Source organism: Pneumocystis jirovecii, assembly GCF_001477535.1.
Source record: "Pneumocystis jirovecii RU7 chromosome Unknown supercont1.14, whole genome shotgun sequence".
Taxonomy (NCBI): Eukaryota; Fungi; Ascomycota; class Pneumocystomycetes; order Pneumocystales; family Pneumocystaceae; genus Pneumocystis; species Pneumocystis jirovecii.
Window position 1 is genome coordinate 154837 of NW_017264788.1, and position 24875 is coordinate 179711.

Below are 24875 nucleotides of genomic sequence, written 5' to 3' on the forward strand. Positions count from 1 at the left end.
GTAAACTACTAAAAATAAAAAAATATTTTCAAATATAAACTGTACAAAATATAAATGCTTTTCAAATATATACACTAGTTCTTAAAGACTGTATACATAACTCTGTTTTTAATATGCAATAGACCAATAATATTCATTTTGCCGTCTATTCACCTCTGATAATACATCTAAATTATTTGCTTTGCTTGTTCTTCCCCGCAGGGTTGCTATGGTAATAACTACAATAAACATGAACATCGACAAAGCTTCAACAAGCTGTACATTAAAAATAAAGTATTTAAAATGGCAGATATCGTCTCTATAAATCTGAATAATAATGAATTAGAAAGATTTACAGGTGAAGATTCTGTGGAATGGGTGACACCGTCTTCGTCAGATACTTTACCGAGGATTCCAAGTCTCAGTTGTGATGATACAGTAAGGATTTTGACGGAACGGGATCCATCATTTATTGTGAATGAAATGGTGCCTGAATGGAAGAAGGAGAATGCAAATATGATGAAGGATATGTTTAATGATCTTTTGAGCACGAAATCATCTGGAAATATGGTTGATGAAAAGTGAGTATTAATATTTTATTTTATTGGAATGTTTTTTAATTTTTTGAAGTTTTAGGGTATCTACTAGGAAAGAGAATGAAAGAGGATCAGTTTTTGAGTTTTGGGATATAAAAAATTCAGAAAAAAAAGCATCTAAAATGGTTAATTTTTCATCATCAAAACACATGTCGGATTCAACAGATAAATTGAATTCATCTTTTGCTAAAAACAATGAATCCGTTTCAGTGAAGCCTAATAGTTTTATTTCTAAATCAGACGTTTTTGAAGATAGTTCAGATTTCCAAAAAGAGTTTCAGGATCAAAAAATATGTAACCAATTTACATTTAATTGTAATCTTCCAAGTAAAAATACAAACATCGAGCCGCCTACATGTATGAGTAATAACAAAAGCAAAAGTACAGTATCTCCAACAAAGTCCCCTTTAAAATTGTTTCATGACAACTTTGATACATTTACAAATAACAAGCTTGCAGCTGCTGTTTATGAGTTAGCAAATCAAGAAACCGATGAGGATACAAATACATCCGCAAATGGTCCAGAAAGAAAAAGACTTCGAACTTCTCACGAACGAGTGAGCAGTATAACAACTCAAGATTTTTTAAATGAAGCACAAGAAATTATGGAGCGTATAAGAAATAGACGTAATACTACAGGGAAATTTACTCTTGAAAGTGTTTGTGAGGAAGAGGAAATAAGCGAATCACAAAATACGGTTCCGAATGTTCAAGAAAAAAATAATGTTTTAAAATCTAAAAATAGTATGAACTCATGTTTAGCTACCATAAATGAAACACCTGCACATTCCATGTTTAGCGATTGGTCTTCCGAACATACAAGTTCTAGAAATACTCTTATTTCCCAATCAGATTCTTCAGCAAAATGTTATAAAGAAAATAAATATTTAGATGCAACAAAAAATGTAAAACTTCAAGTAAATAAAGAAGAAAATTTTGATTCAGTAAAGCAACCTTGGGAAAAATCGTCAACTTTTGAGCAAACACATGCTTTTAAGACTTCAGTATCTTTTACAAATAAAGGTCCTAATTCTAATCGATTGAATCATAAATTAGTATCTTCAGAAAATTTGAAAATAATAACTCCACAGGATGTTTCTCAGTTCTTAAGTGATAGAATTGGTTCAATGACTTTGGACAAAACAAAAAATACATGGGTACAGGATTTACATGATAAAACCGAAGATGTATTTGAAGGAATACAAGATTTTCCTGTATCTCCAGAGCCCTTAAATGAGATCGGAATTAAAGAGAATAATATTCCTAGAAATAGCATAAAAAACCTCAATGAAGATTCTAAAATTTGTTTTGTAGAAAAAACATTCAAACCATATACAGAGAAATTAAAGGATGAAGCAAAGAATTCATTACAAAAGGAAATTGTTGATAAGAGTATTCCAAAAGATTATATTCATCCAAAAGAAGTAAATTTTAATCAAGAGTCTTCTACTTTCTCAAGTGAAATAATTACTAATGATAATTTTAGTAATTTTAATGTTAATTCTAAACTAGAGTTTAAAGATAGTTTTCAACACTCATCTATAGGTGACTCAGATTTATTCGTACAAACACCAAAACATGATGAATCAATTCAAGATAAAAATTTTGTTGACGAATTCAAAAATTCAATAAATAGTAAATTTCTAGAAACTCAGGATATCTCTAATACAACATTCAATTGCAGTTTTTCTGTAGCATTACAAAATTTAGTCTCTGTTTTAACAGATGTTGAACCTTATGAACCATTTTGGGAAAAAATTCAACATCTAAATTTTTCTAATAAAAATATAGAATCATTAATAGGACTATGCGATTTTTGCCCTAAATTAACTAGTTTAGATGTTAGTTATAATGCGCTCACGTTTTTAACTGGATGTCCTGAAACTATACGAAATATTAACTTACAAAATAATAAGTATAGATTTTTTTATAAAATATTATTTTAATGCAAATAGTTTGTCATCTCTTACAACGTTTTCCTGTTTAACGAATATCCAGTATTTAAATCTTTCTAATAATGAAATCCAAAGCCTTAAAAGTTTGTATTCTTTTTAAAAGGACAAAATGTTAAAATATACTAGGCTTAAATGTTTTAATTCATCTTCGACAACTAAATGTTTCAAATAATAAAATTTCTAATTTAGATGGAATACAAAAACTTGATGGTCTTTTAGATCTTTCTCTTTCTCAAAATCTACTTTCTGATATAGATTTATCTGGTTATAATCTGTAAGAATATTCATTACTAAATACGATATTGTATAACAGAAAATATTTAGTTTTAAATTAGAACAGTTAGATCTTTCTTGTAATAAAATAAAGCAACTTATAGGTATACACAATTTACATAATTTGATGACTTTAAATTTGGGTATTTAGATTTTGTATATTTTGATTATTTTAATGAAGATAGATAAGAATAATCTTTCTGTTTTTTATTCAGAAAAAAAAATGCCAAAACTTCGTGTTTTAAGACTTTCTACGAATTCTCTGAAAAAGTTTAATTCTGCAAACTTTTCAAATCTTCGAGTATTATTTTTAGATAGCAATAGTCTTCAATGTATAAATGAAATTAATCATCTTAAAAAGCTAGAAAAATTGTCAATAAGAAATCAGAAATTAAACGGATTGTATGTATTTTATTTTTTTTTTAAAAATAGAATCTCTAATTTTTATAGAAATATTGAGCTAAATTCATTAATAAATATTAAAAAAATTTATATGTCATGTAAGTACTTATATATATAAACTTTATTAATATTCTTAGTAAATCCCATTTGTTCATTGAACTATTATTCTCCGCTTTTAACTTTACAATATTTAGAATTAGTAAATGTGCAGATGGAATCTCTCCCAAAATCATTTGCAGAAATAAATTTAAATCTTCGTACACTTAATCTTAGTTATAACCATTTAAAGGATATTAGTCCATTAAAAGGAATGCCTATGCTCAAGCGATTATTTATTAATGGGAATCAAATTTCTAAAATAACTAATATCATAGAGGTATTGAGTACTTTAAAAGCTTTACATAGCTTTGATATGAGGTATAAATTAAATATTTAAAAATAGTTTATTTAATTTGATATAGATTAAATCCATGTATTATAAATTTGTATCCACCGTTCTTTTCATTAGATTCAAATAATTCTTCAATTCATTTTAGTCTTCAAATAAAATTACATGACGACACTTGGGTTGAAAAAGATAAGACATTTTTCAAAATATTACCTAAAAAACTACAGCTTAGACGAAGATTATACCAAGATCTAATTCTTTCATCTTGTCCTTTTCTAAAATGGCTTAACGGCAAGAACATTTCAGAAACTCATATAAAGAATGCGATTAAGTCTGTTAGCTCTATCCCATTTGATGCAAACCTTAAATTAAATCATAAATAACTGAAATTCATTGTTTAATATTAATATAGGGAAAATATCTAATTTTTGATTTCGAGTTTTATAAATATCACTTGGTAATTTAAATTTATGTAACAATACATTTATGATGATAATTATATGTGTTTTTAGTTTTATATAAATACTGAAAACACCTATTTTGTATGCTTTTTTGTTTAATAAACATACATATTATTTTATTTAGTAAATTAGCTTATATGAGCAGATGTTTTTGGTTTATCATTCTCGATATAATTTTGTAAATTTTAAAATTAAGGTTTAGTTTGTTATAAAATATCTAAGATATTTAAAAATTATATCCTTATATAAATAAGTAATTAGGTCTGATGCTTTTTATGGCAAACAATCTAAAGAATAGTAAGAAAATACTAAAAGTAAAATAAAAAGACATACAACATCCCCATTTTCGTTTCCAAAATAAATGATATCTGCTATATTTATAAAAAGACCTACTTCGACTACACCAATAAGCATTTTTATGCTCTTTTCTAATACTGATGGATTATTAATCTTCCCAAAAGGCGCGTCAATAATGAAATTGCCATGATCAGTTATCACTGGTCCTGCTTTGTATATATTACAAAGACGCAATTTTGGATTCAAAGCACCTAATTGTATAAGACTGTTCATAACCCTAGAATATGCAATAGGCACTACTTCAACCGGTATCCCTTGTTGCCATTTATCTCCTAAAACAGAAGATTTTTTACGATAATCTGCAATGATAATTCTCTTTTTAGCACTTACTGCTATCAACTTTTCTTGAAAAAGACATGCGCCTCCACCTTTAATACAATTTAAATTTTCATCTATTTCATCTGCACCATCAAAAACAAGATCGATTGATGAATATCTAGAAAATATAATTAATCGTCTAAATTTTGTTGGCTTGTATACGCATCAACGTCTCCTAAAGACAAGCTAGCATCCAATATTAATTGTCTGCTTTGAAACCCCGTAGGAATAAAGATCATATTCTGAGAACCCTGTTTTTGAGCTATTCTTTCAACTACATAGGCAATTGTAGTTCCACTACCAATGCCAATCACTTTGATTTCCTCAGAAAAATTATCATCTACTGCAGCATATGCTGCACACCGTTTTGCTTCTTCAATTTTAACTGCAGAATACTTTTCCCATGCTATATTTATATGTTGAGACATTTTTTAAAAAATAACAAAATCCGAGTTCTCTATTTTTAGTCTGTATTTATCAACATTTATATTATTCAATAATTTTCGAAAATTAAAGAAGATCTCTGGTGTTTTATTGTTGTTTTCTCTATTAAGTCTGAAAATACTTTTTTTTTTTTTAAAAAAAACATCCAAATTTTTCATTAGTTTTCGATACCAACTATACATTGTTTTTAATGAAAGTAATATTTGATCAAAAAATCTTTATAAAAGAATATTCGAGTTTTCTATATGCAAAATATAGTATGCAAAATGCAAACTGTTGAAAAATAATTATAATGATATTGCCTATTCAACTTATTTAAATCATAATTTAAATTACTATTTGCATTATTAAAAGCATTGTTTGTTCTTTGAACGGCATAAGCACGTGACTTTGTAGATTATAGAACAACCCATAGTCAATATTTATGGTTCTTTTTTATAAAGTTCAGATAGTAAAATAAATTTTCCTGTTAAGACTTCACCTTTGTATCCTTACACATTTAAGAACATTTTTTTATATATGGAGCGCGTCTTCACGCTTCAGATCATAGTTACATTGGCTTAGGGTCCTTTATATAATGATTTACTTGCTTTTCTTTATAAACACATAATGATCCTGTTAATATTGTTTATACTTATATCAAGACATATGCAACGTAGAAAATTCATATTATCATCCATTTTTCGATCTCTTTGAGTCTCTAGATATCTTATTTTAGCAAAATTAATTGCTATATACTGCAAATAAAAATATAATATCAGTCTTTCAAGACCCTACTGTGCTTATGTTTTTTAAAGACAAAAACAAATAATCAAATACAAAATATTTTTCAAAAAAAAAAAAAAAAACCAATTATTTTGTTTTTTCTTGTATCTTTTGGCCAGGAATTCCTTTTTCTTTATACTTAATGATTTAAAACAAACTTATCTAACACCTTTCAAAAAGCGTTTTTTCCTTAAAAAAATATTTCATACGTATAAAAGAAGCAATTAAATACAAAAAAATCAAAATCTTTGCATTTTATCCTTTTTTTTTTTTATAATTTTGCATTTCCTTTGCATCATAAAAAGTTCTCTTTTGACACTAAAAATCATTCATTTTTGCTCAGAAAAAAACGTATATACTCAATTACCCTATATAAATACTATTATATGTTTACTTCTGCTATATATAACATCCAATTCCTTATTTTACCTACTTTTATATATTTCTTTTTTTCTGAACGTTCAATCACTCGACAAACCTCCACTTCAACCTGTCTTATAGAAAATGCGAATTATAGAAGACACTGCCATAGATGAATCGTCAACAATCCGTATTCTTGTTTCAACTGATAACCACGTCGGATATCTTGAAAAAGATCCAATTCGTGGCAATGACTCACATAATACATTTGACGAAGTGATGAGATATGCGCGTATAAATGACGTAAAAAAGAGGAAATAAAAATCAATACATATGTTTTATTGATTAATTTATAGGTAGATATGGTGGTTTTATGTGGAGATCTTTTTCATGAGAATAAACCATCAAGAAAGGCAATGTATCAAGTGATGCGAAGTTTGCGGCTAAATTGTCTTGGAGAAAGGCCCTGTGAACTTGAAATACTTAGTGATCAATCAATTGTTTCTAGGGATATGTATAATTTTTGAAAAAAGTGTTTTTTTTCCTTTTAAAATGAGCTTAGGGCTCTGGGACATATTAATGTTGAAGATCTGGAAATAAATGTAGCAATTCCTGTTTTTTCGATCCATGGGAATCATGATGATCCTTCAGGAGTAATAATATACTGCTTTTTTTTTTCTAGAATGGAATTGACTCAGTTTTAAGGAAGATAGACTCTGTGCATTAGATATTCTACAAATGGCTGGATTGATGAATTATTTTGGGCAAGTTCCAGAGAATGATAATATTATTATTCGTCCTATTTTGATAAAAAAAGGGGATACAAAGTTTGCACTTTATGGGCTTTCTAATATTAGAGATGAAAGGCTTTATCGTTCATTTAAGCAAGGAAATGTTCGCTTTATGAGACCAGATGTTGATCCAGATTCTTGGTTTAATGTAATTGTTGTCCATCAAAATCAGTATGTATGATAATTATTGTCTTACTGGTATGTTGATAATTAATCCAGCACATCACATACAGAAAAAGGATATTTGCCTGAAAATTTTATTCCTGATTTCTTTGATTTAGTGCTATGGGGACATGAGCATGAGTGTATCATTGATCCTATATACAATCCTCAGCAAAACTTTTATGTAGTTCAGCCAGGGTCATCGGTTGCTACAAGTCTTTCTCCTGGAGAAGCTGTTTCAAAGTAAATTTTTTGTTTTTTTAATAAAATAATAAATTATTTTAGACATGTTGCAATATTTTCTATTACAAAAAAATCATTTAGTATGCAAAAAATACGACTTAAAAGTGTTAGACCATTTATTATGAAAGATATAAGTTTATATGAAAATACTGCAATTAAACCTAATACAAATAATAAGAGTATGGTAACAGCATTTCTAATAGAAAAGGTCCAGGAGGCTATAGAAGAGGCATTGAATGAATGGAAGTCTTATCAAGAACCATATTATAAAGAAGAGCCTCCGTTACCTTTAATTCGTCTAAAGGTTATATATATATAAAGATATTATATTTGTAATAAAAATAGGTAGAATATTCTCTAGAATATCAAGTAGAAAATCCTCAACGATTTTCAAATCGATTCGTTGGAAAAGTTGCAAATCCTAATGATATTGTTAAATTTTATATGAAAAAGAATACTCGTAAAATATATTTTAAGTAGTTATTTGATTTTTTCTTAATGATAATAATAGGAAATAAAGCAATTAAGTCACTACATACTGATATAGAATCATTAAATATAAAATTGGAAAATATAAAAGTTGAAGATTTAGTAAAAGAATTTCTTAGTACTCAAAGTTTGGTATGTCTTCCTGAAAATGAACTTGGGGAAGCAGTAACAAGATTTATTGAAAAAGATGATCGAGAAGCTCTTAAATGGTTTGTATATGCGTTTTTTTATTTAAAAACTAAAGATTATTAGTTTTGTTACAGCACATATTGATAGTCAAGTTAAGCTTTTAATCAAAAATCTTACTGCAGAAGAAAATTTAGATGAAGAAGTGAGTAAATTGTTTTTAATAATATTTTATTAAATATATAGTTAAAAAAACAAAAATTGCTTTATGAAGAAAGAACTAGATTGAAATATGTAATTTCTAAAATTATATTACTGTTATTTAATTTTGTCTAGGAAGAAGATAAGGAAGAACATGATATGAAAAATGATTTTGACAATTTAACTAAAATGTCACTTTTAGCAAAAAATTATAATGAAAATATAAATAATCACAATGGAAATGTAAATAATTATAATGGAAGTATAAATAATTACAATGAAAATATAAACAATTATAATGAAAACATAAATAATTACAAAACAAATATAAATATTTCATTAAATTCAAATTTAAAATCTAATGATACTTATAAAAATATTCCTAAAGCGGTTAAAGAGGAAGAGGTTTTTACACAATTTTGTTTTATAAAATTATTAATAAAAATTTATAGTACTTTATAAATGATAAACAGTTTATTTCAGGGTTTGATGATATAATGTACTGATATAAAAAATATATTTGAAATCTAAAATAACATAGGGTTACAAATATGCAAAATGTTCAATTCAAAACATATAATACGGATAAAAACTATTCTATCTCTCAAAATTTAAATTATGGAAAATGGAAATGTCAAAATAATACATATATAAAAGATGTATAATTTGATACTTGTTAATTTATTATCTAATTTATTTTAAGGAAATAGATAATGTTTCAGATAACGAATTTATCCCGAGATTTAATTTTAAAAGAGCCAAATTATTATAAAAATGAATTAATATATAGGTATTTTTTCTATTTTTTATATATGTTGGAATATGTTAGGATACATTTTTAAAATATTTAATAAATTGCATATTAAGGGATAAATACTTAATTATTATTATCAGTTTGTAATGCATTTTATAAAAAAGTTGTTTGAGATACATTTATAGAATGCTAATAATGTCATCTTTTTGAAATATTAAAAGAAATTACAACGGCTTAATTTTCTAATTGTTTATATTGTCTTCTTCTGAATCATCTATAACTTTCCTAAATTCACTTAAATCTAGTATTTCGTCTTCTTCTTCACACATGGCAGGATTGTATTCAAATAATTCTCTTCCGCTTAAACCAACAATTCGTCCAGCTGCTATACTAGCTTCTTTCTTTTTGCGAATTTCTTGTTCTTCTTGCTCTTTTTTCTCTTCTCTTTTCCTCTTCCATTCAGTAAATGTTTCTAACGTTACAGGTGTTAAGTTTGGTCCAAGTTTATGTCTTTCGATTTCAAGAAACTGTTCCAATGTAATTTCTTCTTCTTCTTTTTCCTTTTGTTTACTTTTAAAAACGAATCCTGGAGGAAGACTATGTTTTTTAAAAAGATTTCCCTGAAATATACAGAATAACATACCTATGTTTATATTTACAATTATCGCCATCACTAGACTAATGTTAATTTTTTATATTATATGTTTCTAATACTTTGGGCAAACCCAGAACCAGCCATAAATACCTTTTTCTATTGCTTCTAAGAAAAATTTACATACAATATTTGTCATTGTCTGTATTTTGTATTAGAAAATAAAGATTATATTATACTAACCTTTGGATTCCCATGTTTACTTAAAACAACTGACTGAAGCTTTTCATCATCCCACATATCAATAGTGTCATCTTTTCTGTCTGCATACGAGTTATCTAGATTTAAAGGTATTTGCCGAGAATCTGTATATATATCTTTTTTTTCTGATTTTTTCTCTACGTCAAGATTATGACTAAATTTACACTTTTTCCCTAATAAAAAATATATTATTATTAATGAAATATTACAGCTTTTTAAAACCTTTATCACAAAATCCTTGTTTATAATATTGACAAAGAATACTTTTTGGATCAACACCAAATGGTACTTTTTGTGCTGGTTGCTTAAATAATTCTGCAAGTTCTATCTTCTTAGATTCTTCTGCTAATTTTCTCTCTGCTTGTTCTTTTTTCTGTGCTTCTTTTTCTTTAGTAGCTTTATTTTTTCCTATCTGTGCTGCTTGAGATTCTATTTGACGAATTTGTGCTTGAACTTTTGATGATTTGTTTTTCTAAAATAATTATATTATTAAAACAAGTTGTTATATGGCTATTAATATACATTTTTAAGCCCAAATGTTTTATCTTCAACTAAAAGGATTAGATTATTTCTTAAAATATATGTTAATTTACATATTTTTTGCTGGTTTTTTTTTAAAGGAGGTATTGTTTTCTTTTGAGGCATTAGAACTTAAATTTGAATATAAAAAATATCTTAAAATAGTTATTTTTATATTATTTTTATAGATAAAAATTGTTTTATTTTTAAATGATTTTTCTAAGGTTCGATGATAATGAATATTTATTATAAATAAGATAAAAAAATATATGTTAATAATTAAAACTAGCCCTTTTCAAGGATGCAAGACTGTATATGTTTTAAAACGAGTTCTTTTATTTCATGATTATGAAATTCATTAAGAAATGTTTCTTGAATAAGTTTTAAAATGAAATCAAGTTGATCACAAAGTGTTTTGTCAAGCCATACGGACTGCTTTTTTGCATTTTTTATTTTTGGAGTGATTTGGGATAAAAAACCTTTCCAAAAATATTCAAAAGGTGTTTGATTGTTCAATTTTTCTAAAATATTAGAAAGAATGGTATTTTGATGAGTCAAAAAAGTTTCTCTTAATAAAGACGGTACTGGTTCTTCTAGAGCTATACTTAAAACATAAATATGTCCTGAAATATTTCCTATATCTGCCCATTTTTTTTCAATGTTTGTTAATAGAGTGGTTTTTGCCTTAACTGGATCGGTTGTAGATAAACGTTTCAATATTGGTTTAACCTCGATACTTTTATAAAAATAATCTACTGCGTTCCTTATGCATTTTTCGTTGTACTTTTTTAAATTAGAAACTAACGAATTTTCATTAATCAAAAAGTAAGTTGATATCACTGGTACAAGTAAGGATTTAGATAGATTTTTTTGTACAAAAAGCATATCATAAGCCATAGATTCTAATTTTTCTGAAAAAGATGTCACAAATGGTTTATATTTTTCAACAATTAAAATATCATCCTATATCGTTAGTGTTAAAACCCATATTCATAACTAAGGAACATGCCAAACTGTTTTGCGTAAGCACTTTCCATTCATAAATCACAATAGCTATTCTAACACAATTTCTCCACGATTCTATATCATTGTTATGTTTTTCTATTTTTTGATATAAATGTTCCAAGCGTTGTATTAATATAACAGCTTCCTGAACTTTTAAAAGCAATTGGTTTGTCGTATGCATATTTTGTAAAGATGTCAATAAATAAACTGCTTCTTCATACTTTTTTGTCCACTTTTCATCCATTCTATTATCTATAAGTGTATTTTACACTTTTATACACTCATTATACCGCTGAAATGAGTCCACTAATGATTCAGTATATCTTTTTATAGAACTTATATTTTCATTTGCTACTTCTTTAGATGATTTTACATATTCTATAATTTCTTCATAATTTTTCTTAATCTAAAAAAAGTTATTTTTTTTTTTAAAATTTAAAAAGATACTTCTTCTTGGATCTTTTCATTAATCTCTTCTATATCATATTGGAGCTTTTTAAGTGGTATTTCCAGATCAATTTTACTATCTGAATAATGATGAGTCTCTTTAACAAGTGTATTTGCAAATAAATAAGCATTAAATGTAGGTTCATTGAGTTTTTCAAAATCTATATATTTTTTGGACGTCATTACATTCGACAAGTTAACGTCAAAAAAAATAAGTGAACAGCAAATGACAATATGGCTGGGTTTTTTGGAGGAATTTGAGAAAGAAAGTGATACTTTATTAGAAGATCCTACGGTTAGTAGGATAGGTGGTCGTCCAGTGTGTTTTTCTTGAGTTTTAAATGGGTTTAAAACGGGTTTAATAGGGTTTAGATATGGATTAATCCAAAGGTAGTTCCACGGCCAGAGAATTTAAAATGTGGGATTTGTGAAAAGATCATGAGGTTTCTTCTTCAGGTTTTTCCATTTTCTTTGGGTTTTTGTGTTTTTTTAAACGTTTTGTAAGATATATTGTCCAGAAACAGAAGGCCATCATATGGGTTATCATCGTGTAATATATATATTTGTGTGTGAAGACGGCACATGCCAGCGTCCTGGATTTTCTAAATCGTTAGATTTCTATTATTTTTTGTGCTTTTGTTAATAATTTTAAAGCTTCAAGGTAATCCGTATTCAAAAAGAGAATATAAAAGATATAGACACAAAAATTAATCAATTATGTGTTGTATGTAACATAATGGCATTATATACATGTTCCAGGTGTAAAATTTCAAAATACTGTTCTAAACAGCATCAAAAGGTGCATTGGGAGCTTACATTGCATAAAAAATATTGTGGTACAGAGATCTCAAAGTGGCCTCTTTCTAAAAGGCCTTGGTGGAATGAAATGGAGATTGTTTATGAAGCAGAACCTGAAGAACCAAAACCTATTGGAAATGAATTGATACAACATAAGTTTGGGCCTAATGCAATTCCTGATAAATATGAAAAGTTTTCAAGTATTAAAGGTGATAAAACATTTTTGCGTTTTCAAAAACGACTAAGTAGAGCGCCAACACAGGTGTTGCGGTGAAGATACGTAGTTTTTAAATATAAGATGTTAATATTTATAGATACATACGAACAGAATCAAATAACACAAAAAATAATGATATTCTGTGGATAAGTCTAAATGGACAATTAAATAGTTCGGAAATTGCAGAGTGTCCATGTGGAGAGAAAAGAACAATTGAATTCCAAATAATGCCTACACTTCTTTCCTTTCTAAATATTGATCATTCGGAAAAATATTCACTAGATTGGGGTATTTTAAATATTTATACTTGTGAAAAAAGTTGCATGTTGGCGAATAATGATGTTTGTGAAGAACTTCTGTGGAGACAAGAAATTTCAAGTGAAATTATTAGTACAATATGATGGTTAGAATTTTTCATTATTTAAAATGTCAGTTTTATGTCATATAAAAAAGTTTGTAAATGAGTATTCGTATTAATTCATCTGTTTATATAAAATATTCCGATCTTTGTCTTTTAGATGGTATTTGTCTTTGGTCATCAGGCAGTATAAAAGTCAATAAAAGTTAGAAAAAAATCGATGTTAACTTATCTGCACTGAAAATATTAAATCTGGGAATAAGCGATTCGTCTATGATCATAATGCTAGCAACATTTCCGCATCTGTAACAATAATTAGGAGCAGACCAAACAGTTACAAGTGACTGGTCTTTAAAATGATACTATATAGTGGTTAGTTTTTGTTTTTGTATAAAGTCTATTAACTTTAAATCCTTCCTGAACGAGCTGATGTGCTCTTGCAATTAAATACAAATCATTAACATGATTAAACTAATATGTTCATTTGTAAAGAAAAAGCTAAAAAGATATTTTACCTCAGCTGTTACTTTATCTCCAAATAGCCATCCTGCACCACGAGGAGACACTGCCCAAGTTTCCACCTCTAACTATTAGTATTTGTATAATTTTGTAAAGAATAAAGAAACCTTCTGGATCAGACCACATTAAGTCACAAAATGCTCCCTCATGTGGAATTTCTTGGGCCCTTGCAACGATCCTGATTTGATCCAAAGTTCTTATTTCAGGACTTAGCCCTCCATGAACACAAAGAATTTTCCCGTCTATAATTGCAGCAATCGCCAAAAAATCAAAGACTCTGCAACAATATTTCCATACATTAGCGTTACCGTACTTTGTTTGACATTCATCTAACGCAATAAAAATACTGTTTACATAAAGAAAATAACATTTTTTACCATAAAAACCATACACCTGTGTAATCTGTCGACTCTCATGATTTCCTCTAAGTAATGTAATTTTATCCGGATAACTGAAATAGAAAAATCAGCTTCTAAATATCCCGGATCATATAATACCTTGCTTTAAAGCACATCAGCAGTGTAAACGTTTCTAAACTAAAATATCCACGATCTACAAAATCTCCCTTTATTCAGTGTAAATACTTTCTGAAATATATGAATTAATCCGTTTACCATAAAAACATATTTTGTATCAGGAATCTGACCACCGACTCGAAAAAGTTCCAGTAAATCATAAAATTGACCTGTTCATTAGTATTTTATGACATAAATCACACAATATACCATGTATATCACCACATATTGTAACCGGTGATGAAACTGGCTGGATATTTGATTCTTCCATTAATAATTCTTTAACTATTTCACATAACTGCTTCATTTCTGTTTCTGATAAAAACCCACATTCTTTGGCTTTTTCCATCCATTTAGATACAGTCATTTCAGGTTTTTAAATCAAAAATATTCAAAATATTCTTCTTATTTTTATATTTTATAAAATCTCTGTTTTTTTGACGTCATTGAGAGTGTACGATGTGCTGCACAGGCGGCCGATGGGCCGATAAGTGATGATAAAATAGATATGATGTTAAGAATGGATTTTTGTATTTATACAGATATCCATAAACGAGAAACAAATTAAAGTAATACGAAGCTGTTACTTGGCATGAATTGGTACAGGGAACACAAATGATAGAGCTAGGCAAAAGTAGTTATCTGTAAAAGTCAGGCCGTTTCATGTTGATTCCGTATTCATAGAGTGCAGCACTCAAGTCTTCCATCGTTAGGATTGTTTTTCCCTTGTCCTAGAGCTGTCAGTTGAAGAAAACCTTAGTGCAGAGCGTTGGTGGTGCTTGCAGGCGCTGCCTGCATTTTTGGCTGCATTGTGGGTGTATACATTGATGCTTTGCACTCTTTTAGACTCTTTTTTACCTTTCCATAGCGGCCCCGGGTTGCTCCAACAAACCCCGTCTGGTTGGAGAGAACTGCACTCATCATCGACGATGAACGAATACATGAGTACTGATAGGCATCCTGTGCAATATCTGCAATGAACTTCTGTGCTGCAAGTGCAAGAAGGCGCCTTCTAGTCTCCTGCATCAGTTTTTGTCTTGCAAATTTTTCATCACCCACATCCTAATATCATCGCACTCAAACCCCGCCATGCTCAAATAATAGTCTGTCACTGCATCTGGAATCTATTTTTGCCTTAGATATCCTTTTTTTTCTAAGAAAAACCCACTATTGGTGCGTAATCATCCATCATATTTAAAAATTCTTTCAATGTACGATCTTTTTGTTTTTTATACTTTTCCTCTCCTTCTTCCTCAATTTCCTCCTCATATTTACTTGGATCTATATCTGTTTCTTCATTTTTTATCTTTATTTCGTCTTTATTCTCTTTATACTCGAGACAATCGCCTGTTTGCTTCTCTTTGTGCGTGCTTGTCTGTGCTGTTGGTTCCATTCAACGTGGCTGTCTGCACTCAGAGCTAAAATCTGAAGTGGTTGCTATGGTAATGCCATGGAAACATGCTCGCAATGTGTTGCTAGGGTAACAGTAGAGATGCTGGAAATAGAATGTGCTTTAATACATAGTATTTCATATAAACTGTTTTCTTTGAACTATATATTCACATAGGTAAATATGTTTTTCTGTCTGTTTGTGGGTCCACATTATATGTGGTCACGTGACTCTGGAGAGTTGCCACAACAACGATCTCTGGAGAAGATCGAAATGTCTATATTCACGAGAAGAAAAGGTGTTTGTAGCAGTTAAAACAGGTGGAAAAAGGGGATAATATATATACAAACTGTTAATGAATGAATATTCATAAGAAGGTTTGCTAGTGGCCATTTTGAAGCAGTTTTAAAGGCTAAATTTGAGACATTAGTTGTGTTTCTGTAAAATACAAGATGGATCAAGAAAAAAAGGAAGATAATGATAAAATAGTAGCATTTTTGAGTAAAAAAGAGGATAAATATGATGAAAAACAAGTGAATATTTCTTCTGATATGTTTATCCGTGAGGATACAGCTTTGGATGGGGGATCAAGCAGAATACCGGATGATGCATTATTGACTATAGCAACATCATGTGGAGATGATATAGTGAGTACAAGTGATGATTTAGATTATACAGATGGCTCTGATTGGGATGATACCTGTCGTACTACGTGTGCACCATGTTTTGAGCTTAAGTATGTTGTCTGTAATTTTTTTATTGCTAAGAGGATTAGGCCATATAAACATCAAGTTGGGGGTCATCATACGCTATTTAGATTCTCTAAAAGGACTGTGTGCAAGGTTTTTGTTATTTTTTCTTTTGCAAATTTGTTTTAAGTAGTATATAGCCGTTGGCAAAGCGTGAAAACGAGTTTTACGAGGCGGTTGAGCATTTGCACCGTGATCTGCTTGAGTTTATGCCGAAATATATGGGCGTATTGAATGTAACGTATAAAGACAACATGCATATGGTTTCTCTTGATAAAAATGCGTTTCAAATACATTCTACAAAAGATTTAGAACATCCGCAATCTGATAAAGGAGATGCAGTGTCATTACCTAAGGCATCTTATGAAAAAAATCGTCATGCATTTTCACCTGTATACCCTATTGTAGCCTATGTTGAAGGTAAAGAAGGATGTCAAATGCAGTTTCCTTCATGGGGAACAACGACAATTCATCAAGACCTTGAAGAACAAATTTTGGGAGAGCCTCGAACAAAGAGTATGACTAAACATCGTATTATTCGTCAAAGGACCCAGCTTTTGCGTAGAAATAGTGAATATCCTCAAGGAAGAAATCAATCAGATCCGTTAGCTATAAATGCGTTTGATCGTACAAACATTCCATCTTTAGGATTTCCTCATAGACATTCGTATATATCAAAACGACGACACTCTGCTGAAAACGTACATGATAATAAAAAGTCTGAAGATTTCGAAGATTATACATTTGATCATAGACTTCGGTCTGGAAAGATTTTAACATTAAATAACGATGAAGACAAAAAGGAAAATGACCAGAAAATGTCTCCTCACTATTCCCCTAGTAACGATATTTTTTCTATGGATGATCTCAATGAATCTTTACCTAAGAACGATCCTTTAAAAAGCGCAAATTCATCTCATGAAAGTCGTGAAAATATATCTTCATATATGGAAGCAGGAATTAATTGGTCACAACGCTGTTTCGAATTAGAGCGTGCTAAACGGTTGAAAGAATTACAAAGTCAACAAACCATCTCAATTACGTCTATGTCGGGGGATTCTGTAGACAATCTTCAAGAAGATTCTACTAGAGTTGAAAGATTTATTTTAATAGAAGATCTTGCATCAGGTATGAAGCGTCCATGTGTTTTGGATTTGAAAATGGGTACTCGTCAATATGGTGTAGATGCAAGTGAAAAAAAACGTGCTTCTCAAACTAAAAAGTGTGCAATGACTACATCTCGTGAGTTAGGTGTAAGAATTTGTGGAATGCAAGTTTGGAATAGGAAAACAAATGCATATTTGTTTCAAGATAAATATCATGGTCGTAATCTTAAAGCAGAAGTAGATTTTCAAGCAACTTTAACAAGATTTTTACATGATGGGCGAACAGAAGAAGAAGGTGGTGGTGTTTTTTATGATAAAATTCCAATTATATTGAACAAACTTGTACAATTAGAAAAAATAATTCGGACACTTAAAGGTTATCGTTTTTATGCTAGTAGTTTATTGCTTTTATATGATGGCGGATATTATGAAAGTGATGAAGAATATTTTGCAAATGTAAAAAAAGAGTCTAGTTTTGACATCGATATTAAAATAATTGATTTTGCTAATTGTATAATACAAGAAAATAATTTTTCAGATGATACAAAATATCCACCAAAACATCCAAATTCATGTGATTACGGTTATATAAGAGGTTTGCGAACATTACGAACATATTTACAAAAGTAAATTAAATCATTTTTATTATTTATATAATTAATTATTTTTTAGAATTTGGGAAGAGGCACCAAATAAATATTTTATTCAACAATCTTATAAAAATGAATTTTCTCATTGGAATATAGAACATACAGAAAAGGATTTAGAAAAAAGAAAAAGCATTACTGATGAAAGTGATGTATCAATATAATAATTATATATCAAAACTTTATTCTGCTAAATTATTTAATATGTTTATTTTTATAGTGCATGAATTTTTATTTTATGTTGTTATATATTAATATTATATTTGATTCATTCTAAATGTTAAACCTGCAGTTCATATCAGTTCATATCTAAATATCATCTGCATATAATTTTAAATGGATATTTGTTTTTAAAAGTTAATTGGTTTATTCTAGAATTTGCTAGGATTTCACAGAATTTTACAGTTTAACTAAAACGTGTATAACTTTAATTTACTTTTAAACTTTAGTATTAATAATAAATTTTTATTTTACTCTATAAATGTAGGTTTCAATCAAAGGTTCTATTCAAAAGCGGTATTTTAAGCCATTCAAAATAGAACTTCTGCTGAAGCCCAATAGTAAATAAAACAATACTAAATTTATATTTGCGAAAAGTTTACGACCAAAAACATAGAGATTATTCAAGATCGAGATAATTCCGCAAGAATCATAAATGGGCTGCAAACAAAAATGCACACAATATTGTAATACAAAATATATAAGTGAATTAATTTTCAAAAATTAGTTATTTATTTCCTCCTTTCCTCAGAATTATTTTTTCCCGATCTTTATCCATTTTTAATTTTGTAATAACTACTTTACTTGCATCAATGCCAACTGGTACAGTTGCACCATTAGCCTTATCTCTAGTAACCCGTTCAATATGTATAACATATTTCTTCCTATAGACTTGTGTTACTTTCCCTTCTCTTCCTTTGTAGCTAGAAATATAAGACTAAAATAAAGAAATATTCAGAATGGATATACCTTCCACGAGTGACAAAAACTTCGTCACTAATTCGAATAGGTAGTGACCGGACCTTCAAATATTAATGCTTAAAATACCATATAAACTTCCTTACGCCATGTTTTTGCCTTAGTTCTTTTGAAAGCTGAGACGTCATAATAATTCTACGTTTAGAAGAAGGTGCACAAAAATATGCCTAAGTTTTGTCAAATTAAGTCATTCAAGCACAAAGAAACGCATGCCTTCCTCTGTTTTCTTCTAGATGATGTAACGTCTAAGAATTATTCATTAGTATTTTGCTTTAACAAAGACAAACATATGAAAAAATCTATTAATAATATTATCATAAAATCTTAGTTTTAAATTAGAAAAAAATCATTTTTTTTGTAGAATGATAATAATTTCATTAAGAAAAGATTTCCATATGTTTCTATTAAAAAAGAGCGCTCTTACTGGATGAAAACTTCATAATATCAAGTTAATAAAAAGATGTGGTTAACTTTTTCACGGCGTCACTGAAATCTACGAGGATAAACCCTAAAAATAATTAAGGTTTTAAAATAGGTAAATTTTTATAAAATATAAGAATTGTATTATTTTTTGAAGATAAATATAAAATATTTTTGTATTTTGTGTGTATATTTAGTATTTTAGTTATTTTAAAAAAGAATTCTTAAAAACAATAAATATGAATAATTGAATGTTTTAATAAATGAATAAAACTGGTTGTTTTGAAAAAAATAAAGGTTTTTTACTTATGAATTGAATGTACAGATGTTTTTATATTTATAAAATATTTTTTGATTTGATGGATCAATTACTTTAAAATAAAATTTAAATATAAAGAGTAAAATGCTTGAAATTAAAATTAGATAAAAAAATATAATTTTTATTTGTTTGCAAATTATGTATATTTACATAAATTAGTAAAACTTTAAAAATATTAACATGTTGGTTTCCTATGAATTATATATGTTTATTAAAAGTATTTTAATCTATTAAATCATTTGATATGATTAAATACTATTCATTTTCCGATGTAAATTGATCTATGAAATGTTGGTTTTTCTGTTTAATATTTAATTTAATTAATAAAATATATTAAAATTTTAAGTGACCATAAAATAATAAGATTGAAAATTAGTAATATATTACGGATTTTTTTATTTAAATATAACTTTTTAAATTTTAAAACTTTAAAAAAACATATGATTTTGTAAATTGTGAATATATATTATGAATATTAAATTGTTTGTAAAAAATGATTTAAAATTTACTTACAGAAAATATTTTAAATTCTTAAAATATTTAAATTATTTTTTTAAACAAAATTACAGAGTTAATAAAATAATATTAATGTTAAATATCATTTAAAACAAATAATTTTATAAATTATATTCTTTTAATTAAAAACAAATAATTTTATAAATTATATTCTTTTAATTAAAAAGAAATAATATTTAATGAGATATAGAATTTATTGTACACCAATATTAAAATTTAAATTTTGTTAAATTAGTATTCATATTTTTTAAATTCATAACTTAATTATTTTAAGAAGATATGGATCATACTTATTTATATTGTATAAACATTATAATATTAAATGATTTCTTATTACAAAATAATAATTAAACATATTTTGAAACCAAATGATATAAATTTTAAATATTAAAGTTACTTTTTTAGTCATATTAAACTATAATTTATTCATAGATGTCTAAATTTATTTAACAACATAAAATAAATAGTCTTAAATATCCGAATCCTTTTCGCCATAATTTAATATTCTTCTTGAGCGCCTTTGTTTAACTTTTTGATATTTATAAAAAAGACTAATTGCATCCTAATATAAGTTAGAAATATTTAAAATATAATCAATTGATATTACTTTTAAAACAATAAATAAACACCCACCAATAATACTACAATGAAATTTACTAGGGATCCATTTTTTTATTCTAGGAATTCTAATGATACAACTAAAAAATAATGAAAAATATTTTATATAAAATAGTATTTAATACCTTCCTATTATACTACTAATCTTTGGAAACATAAGTGCTCCTACTAACACTCTTCCAAAATCAAAGTCCTCAACCATTATCATTCTTCCTCTTGTATCTTGAGTTCCCGGATTTTCTTGAGTTCTCGTATTCGTTTGTCTTATCGATTGAGTATTTGAAGGAACATTATCTGATAACTCATCCCGATGTAGCAGTTCTTGTCCAAGTCTTCTATGTATTGGAAGTATAAAATGTCTATGGATGGCATTATAAACAATTCGAACCCACGGTAAAACACATAGAGTAAAAGTAGGAGACAAAGGCTGCGAAATATCTAATGCTTGCTCTCCGAAAAAAATAAGAGGAATAATTGGAATAATTGTATCAAATTGATTAAACTGGCTAAATATCAATATAAAAGGAATTGATGGAAGTCCCAATGCAAGTCCTTAAATAGGTTTAGAATTCGATTAAATATTATTACACAAACATACTCCAAAAATGTTCAGAATTACTTTCGAATTCCATAATTTTTTGTGCATCTATGTCACCACAAATAGTGTAAACAGTATGGACTCCATAAAATGCAGCAGAAATTAATGCAGAGCTTCCAAGCCCTACATATATTTAAAAAAATAAAATCAATATTTTTCAACATTACCACAAAGAATAAATACTGGAACTGATTTCTGTAAAACTTTATCAACTCTTGACATAAACCAAAATATAAATGTTGAAGAATCATGAAATCGGAAAGGATATTTACACTGAGGACATAATACCTTCCCAAATCAGAACATTTCTGTGTTTAGAATACAAAAAATAATGTACTAGTTTATCTGAGAATTCTGCTTTCTGATTTTCAGCTATCCAGTTCAATAAACACTTCTCATGTGCGATTAAGCTACATTTACATGGACTCCTCCATGGATCAGAACTATTTGAATTTTCAAAAATATCGTCAAAACATATCCAGCATCTTCTAGGTGTTGATAATGCTTTTTCAGTGTTTGGAATTTGAATAGATTTATTTTGCTTATTATTTAAGCTTTCATTATCGTAAAAAAACTCATTTTTATCAATAACTGACTGAGAAGACACTTCCATAAATGTTTTACAAGCGTTTATAAAAGTTTTTTTTCTCTAAAACACTTTTTTATTATTTTTCTTAAAAAATATGAAGTTAAATATTAGTCGATAACCTCTAAAAAATAAGCTATTTAAAAAAAAATTCAATTAAATATACTTTAGAAAGAATAAGTATGATTTAATGATCTAAACAAGTAGAAAAACGAAAAAAAAATGAATAAATCTCAAAAAAGCAGTGATATTTCAAGTGATTTTGATGAACATAACGTTTTTTCAGATGAAGAATATGAAATTTCTCCTCAAAAGAAAAGATCTGTTAGAAGTGCAACAAAGCAAAATAAAAATAACTCTAGTAGGAAAATTATTTCATTTTTTTGAAACTGAACGAATTTAAGCAAGAATTACAAGACACTCTTCTCAAAATAAAGAAAAAAATGATGAAAAACATGAATCAGAGGCTCAAGATAAAGAAGAAACAAAAAAGACATCAACTAGATATTCTAGGCATGAAAGCATGCAGAATTCTCTCTTTATTGAAAAATGGGCCGATATAAATGGTGTTAATAAAGCATTATTTGAAACTATTGATGAAGTGAATGAAAAAAGTGAGTGGCCATTAAGTTATTTAGAAGAGGAAGTATATGATGTGGATCTCTCGTATGTTTTTTAGAGATAAAGCATTTATAGTCGACTGAATTATTGGTTTAGAGAATTGGATATTTTTTTAAAAGCAATTCCGTCTTTAAAAGTATATATAGGTGCACATGAGCCCTCAAAATTGCATAATTTTGAGCCATTTTCCTTTTATTCTTTAAGCAAAACATATCCATTGAAAACGGGATATATTATTCATACAGGTTTTCCTATATGGGGATTAGATTGGTGTCCTGGATGTTTAAAAGGTATTAAATTTTGAAATAGAAGATTCTAAGAAAACAAATTATTAATACCAATATTTAGGAAAACAATATTTAGCAATCTCAGGGCATCCTGACTATGAGACACATTCAATACTTTTGTCTACATCAAAACCTAAAAATTCTGTTATTCAAATCTGGTCATTTATTCCTGGACCTAATGATAAATTAACCAATCAACCTCTACTAGAAATATTCATTTTTCATTTTTTTGGTTCTGTTTGGGATCTTAAATGGTGTCCTTTAATATCAAAAATAGACGGAAAACTCGGTTTTTTGGCATCTATATTTAGTGATGGCTGTGCAAGAATATTTTCAATTCCTCTTCCAAATAAAATTGATAAAACTCTATATAGTAAATAAATATATATTTATTATTTTGTTAACTTTTTTAGTGAAACTTGAAAAAGTTAAATTATCTCTAAAAATTTACAATACTAAATGTACATGTCTATGTTGGATATCTCCAAATAGGATTGCTGTAGGCGCTTCTAATGGTTAGTTCAATAAACAATGACTTTTAAATGTATTTATAATTACTTTTAGGTCAAATATGTATTTTTGATCTTGAAAAAAAAAATCGTGAGTATTGTATTTTTAAGAAAATTTTATTTAATATTTTGTAGCAAATATTCCAATTACATCATTCTTTTGTCATAGTGCATATATAAGAAATATTATATCATGTTCACCTTCCTATCCGGATTTATTAATTAGTTCAGCATATGATTGTACTGTAAAAATAACTGATATTAGGGATCCTTTAGGTGATATGGCATTTATACAGAGACAAAGAGGTTTTGTTTTTGTTTTTTTCAAGAAATATTCTTAATAATTTATTAGCTATGAATTTTATTGTTCAATGGTGGGATAAACTTTCATGCATTATTCTTAGTGACAATATATGTGGTTTACGTTTTACTTTTTTTGATACTTTACAATCTTCTAATCATATAATTTCTCTTGATGGAACAGTTTGGGCAGCAGCAATAAGTCCAGTACATCCATTTATAGCGGTCGTTGGAGCAGATGGAACAACTACAATAGTTAATTTCATTAAAAAAACATTTTCAAAATTACGTCAGGTAAGAGAGTTTAAATCAAAGATAAATTTATTAATTTATAAAATAGCCTCTTTCTATTCGTAAAATATATCAATTAAGTATTAATTATGAAGATATGAGTTATCTTTTAGTTGAAAATTTTAAACCAGAGGTAATTATTTCATATACTGTTTTTTTTAATAATATTTAGAAATATCAAAAAGTTAAATCTAGTCCTGTAATATTTCCTCCAGAGATTGGAATTACAGTTGTAAGTATATAATTTATATTTGCATAGATTAATTGTGATAAGGTATCATGGAACCCAACTGAAAAGTATGGTGGTTGGTTAGCAAGCGGTTCTGCATCAGGAATTCTTAGAGTTGAAGATCTTTCATTTTGAGTTTTGATACTAAAAGCATTTCAGAAATTTTTAAATATTATAAATTAAAAAGTAATAAATATTTCTTATATTTTTTAATATTTGTGCACTAATATAATAATACTTGCTAGAATTCAAACCATCTTAGTTATTAGTATATTTTATAATTAAAATAAATATACATATTTTATTAATTAAGTAATGTGTAACCTAATAGTTTATTAAATTCCAGTTTTTTTAAATATTCATGTAAATATTAGAATGAAATTTAGGACACCTTAAATCATTATATAATTATCATA

At 27.6% G+C, this 24875-nt stretch overlaps 12 protein-coding genes across 12 annotated transcripts; 5 read left to right on the top strand and 7 right to left on the bottom strand.

Annotated features, from left to right (window-relative positions):
• Window positions 1–282: 282 nt before the first annotated feature.
• T551_03025 (uncharacterized protein) lies at window positions 283–3976 on the top strand (the record flags this gene model as incomplete). The annotated part of the gene is made up of 10 exons (XM_018375288.1): window positions 283–560; window positions 616–2016; window positions 2062–2490; window positions 2531–2613; window positions 2657–2804; window positions 2855–2946; window positions 2989–3205; window positions 3254–3303; window positions 3343–3622; window positions 3667–3976. The coding sequence occupies 10 exons, from the start codon at window positions 283–285 to the stop codon at window positions 3974–3976; spliced, it is 3288 nt and encodes a 1095-aa protein (XP_018228496.1).
• A 351-nt stretch (window positions 3977–4327) lies between these two features.
• Window positions 4328–5157, bottom strand: T551_03026 (ribose 5-phosphate isomerase A; the record flags this gene model as incomplete). The annotated part of the gene is made up of 2 exons (XM_018375289.1): window positions 4328–4847; window positions 4892–5157. 2 exons carry the CDS (start codon window positions 5155–5157, stop codon window positions 4328–4330), a joined length of 786 nt encoding a protein of 261 aa, XP_018228497.1.
• Window positions 5158–6442: 1285 nt separating this feature from the next.
• On the top strand, window positions 6443–9082 carry T551_03027 (DNA repair protein (mre11); the record flags this gene model as incomplete). The annotated part of the gene is made up of 14 exons (XM_018375290.1): window positions 6443–6601; window positions 6655–6812; window positions 6861–6951; window positions 7004–7260; window positions 7309–7494; window positions 7537–7798; window positions 7840–7954; window positions 8006–8192; window positions 8236–8314; window positions 8356–8403; window positions 8446–8715; window positions 8763–8809; window positions 8852–8969; window positions 9014–9082. 14 exons carry the CDS (start codon window positions 6443–6445, stop codon window positions 9080–9082), a joined length of 2046 nt encoding a protein of 681 aa, XP_018228498.1.
• Window positions 9083–9306: 224 nt separating this feature from the next.
• Window positions 9307–10562, bottom strand: T551_03028 (uncharacterized protein; the record flags this gene model as incomplete). Its single annotated transcript, XM_018375291.1, has 6 exons — window positions 9307–9661; window positions 9708–9737; window positions 9779–9858; window positions 9900–10090; window positions 10140–10389; window positions 10440–10562. The coding sequence occupies 6 exons, from the start codon at window positions 10560–10562 to the stop codon at window positions 9307–9309; spliced, it is 1029 nt and encodes a 342-aa protein (XP_018228499.1).
• Window positions 10563–10721: 159 nt separating this feature from the next.
• On the bottom strand, window positions 10722–12071 carry T551_03029 (uncharacterized protein; the record flags this gene model as incomplete). Its single annotated transcript, XM_018375292.1, has 4 exons — window positions 10722–11399; window positions 11434–11686; window positions 11732–11841; window positions 11889–12071. 4 exons carry the CDS (start codon window positions 12069–12071, stop codon window positions 10722–10724), a joined length of 1224 nt encoding a protein of 407 aa, XP_018228500.1.
• Window positions 12072–12114: 43 nt separating this feature from the next.
• T551_03030 (uncharacterized protein) lies at window positions 12115–13304 on the top strand (the record flags this gene model as incomplete). Its single annotated transcript, XM_018375293.1, has 5 exons — window positions 12115–12207; window positions 12261–12344; window positions 12394–12497; window positions 12543–12956; window positions 13001–13304. 5 exons carry the CDS (start codon window positions 12115–12117, stop codon window positions 13302–13304), a joined length of 999 nt encoding a protein of 332 aa, XP_018228501.1.
• Window positions 13305–13389: 85 nt separating this feature from the next.
• On the bottom strand, window positions 13390–14662 carry T551_03031 (serine/threonine-protein phosphatase ppe1; the record flags this gene model as incomplete). Its single annotated transcript, XM_018375294.1, has 9 exons — window positions 13390–13432; window positions 13490–13623; window positions 13667–13732; window positions 13777–13844; window positions 13888–14109; window positions 14158–14231; window positions 14278–14345; window positions 14395–14465; window positions 14506–14662. 9 exons carry the CDS (start codon window positions 14660–14662, stop codon window positions 13390–13392), a joined length of 903 nt encoding a protein of 300 aa, XP_018228502.1.
• A 271-nt stretch (window positions 14663–14933) lies between these two features.
• T551_03032 (uncharacterized protein) lies at window positions 14934–15688 on the bottom strand (the record flags this gene model as incomplete). The annotated part of the gene is made up of 4 exons (XM_018375295.1): window positions 14934–15026; window positions 15154–15307; window positions 15355–15419; window positions 15464–15688. The coding sequence occupies 4 exons, from the start codon at window positions 15686–15688 to the stop codon at window positions 14934–14936; spliced, it is 537 nt and encodes a 178-aa protein (XP_018228503.1).
• Window positions 15689–15745: 57 nt separating this feature from the next.
• T551_03033 (inositol polyphosphate kinase KCS1) lies at window positions 15746–18351 on the top strand (the record flags this gene model as incomplete). Its single annotated transcript, XM_018375296.1, has 5 exons — window positions 15746–15834; window positions 16116–16421; window positions 16461–16527; window positions 16575–18166; window positions 18213–18351. The coding sequence occupies 5 exons, from the start codon at window positions 15746–15748 to the stop codon at window positions 18349–18351; spliced, it is 2193 nt and encodes a 730-aa protein (XP_018228504.1).
• Window positions 18352–18914: 563 nt separating this feature from the next.
• On the bottom strand, window positions 18915–19605 carry T551_03034 (ribosomal protein L24; the record flags this gene model as incomplete). The annotated part of the gene is made up of 5 exons (XM_018375297.1): window positions 18915–19110; window positions 19157–19209; window positions 19252–19332; window positions 19379–19410; window positions 19590–19605. The coding sequence occupies 5 exons, from the start codon at window positions 19603–19605 to the stop codon at window positions 18915–18917; spliced, it is 378 nt and encodes a 125-aa protein (XP_018228505.1).
• A 1284-nt stretch (window positions 19606–20889) lies between these two features.
• On the bottom strand, window positions 20890–22249 carry T551_03035 (uncharacterized protein; the record flags this gene model as incomplete). The annotated part of the gene is made up of 6 exons (XM_018375298.1): window positions 20890–20982; window positions 21028–21118; window positions 21164–21590; window positions 21637–21759; window positions 21804–21924; window positions 21974–22249. 6 exons carry the CDS (start codon window positions 22247–22249, stop codon window positions 20890–20892), a joined length of 1131 nt encoding a protein of 376 aa, XP_018228506.1.
• A 195-nt stretch (window positions 22250–22444) lies between these two features.
• Window positions 22445–24594, top strand: T551_03036 (transcription factor TFIIIC subunit TFC6; the record flags this gene model as incomplete). The annotated part of the gene is made up of 11 exons (XM_018375299.1): window positions 22445–22583; window positions 22627–22888; window positions 22940–23133; window positions 23192–23503; window positions 23544–23645; window positions 23695–23730; window positions 23775–23945; window positions 23992–24233; window positions 24280–24363; window positions 24403–24462; window positions 24505–24594. 11 exons carry the CDS (start codon window positions 22445–22447, stop codon window positions 24592–24594), a joined length of 1692 nt encoding a protein of 563 aa, XP_018228507.1.
• Window positions 24595–24875: the final 281 nt, after the last annotated feature.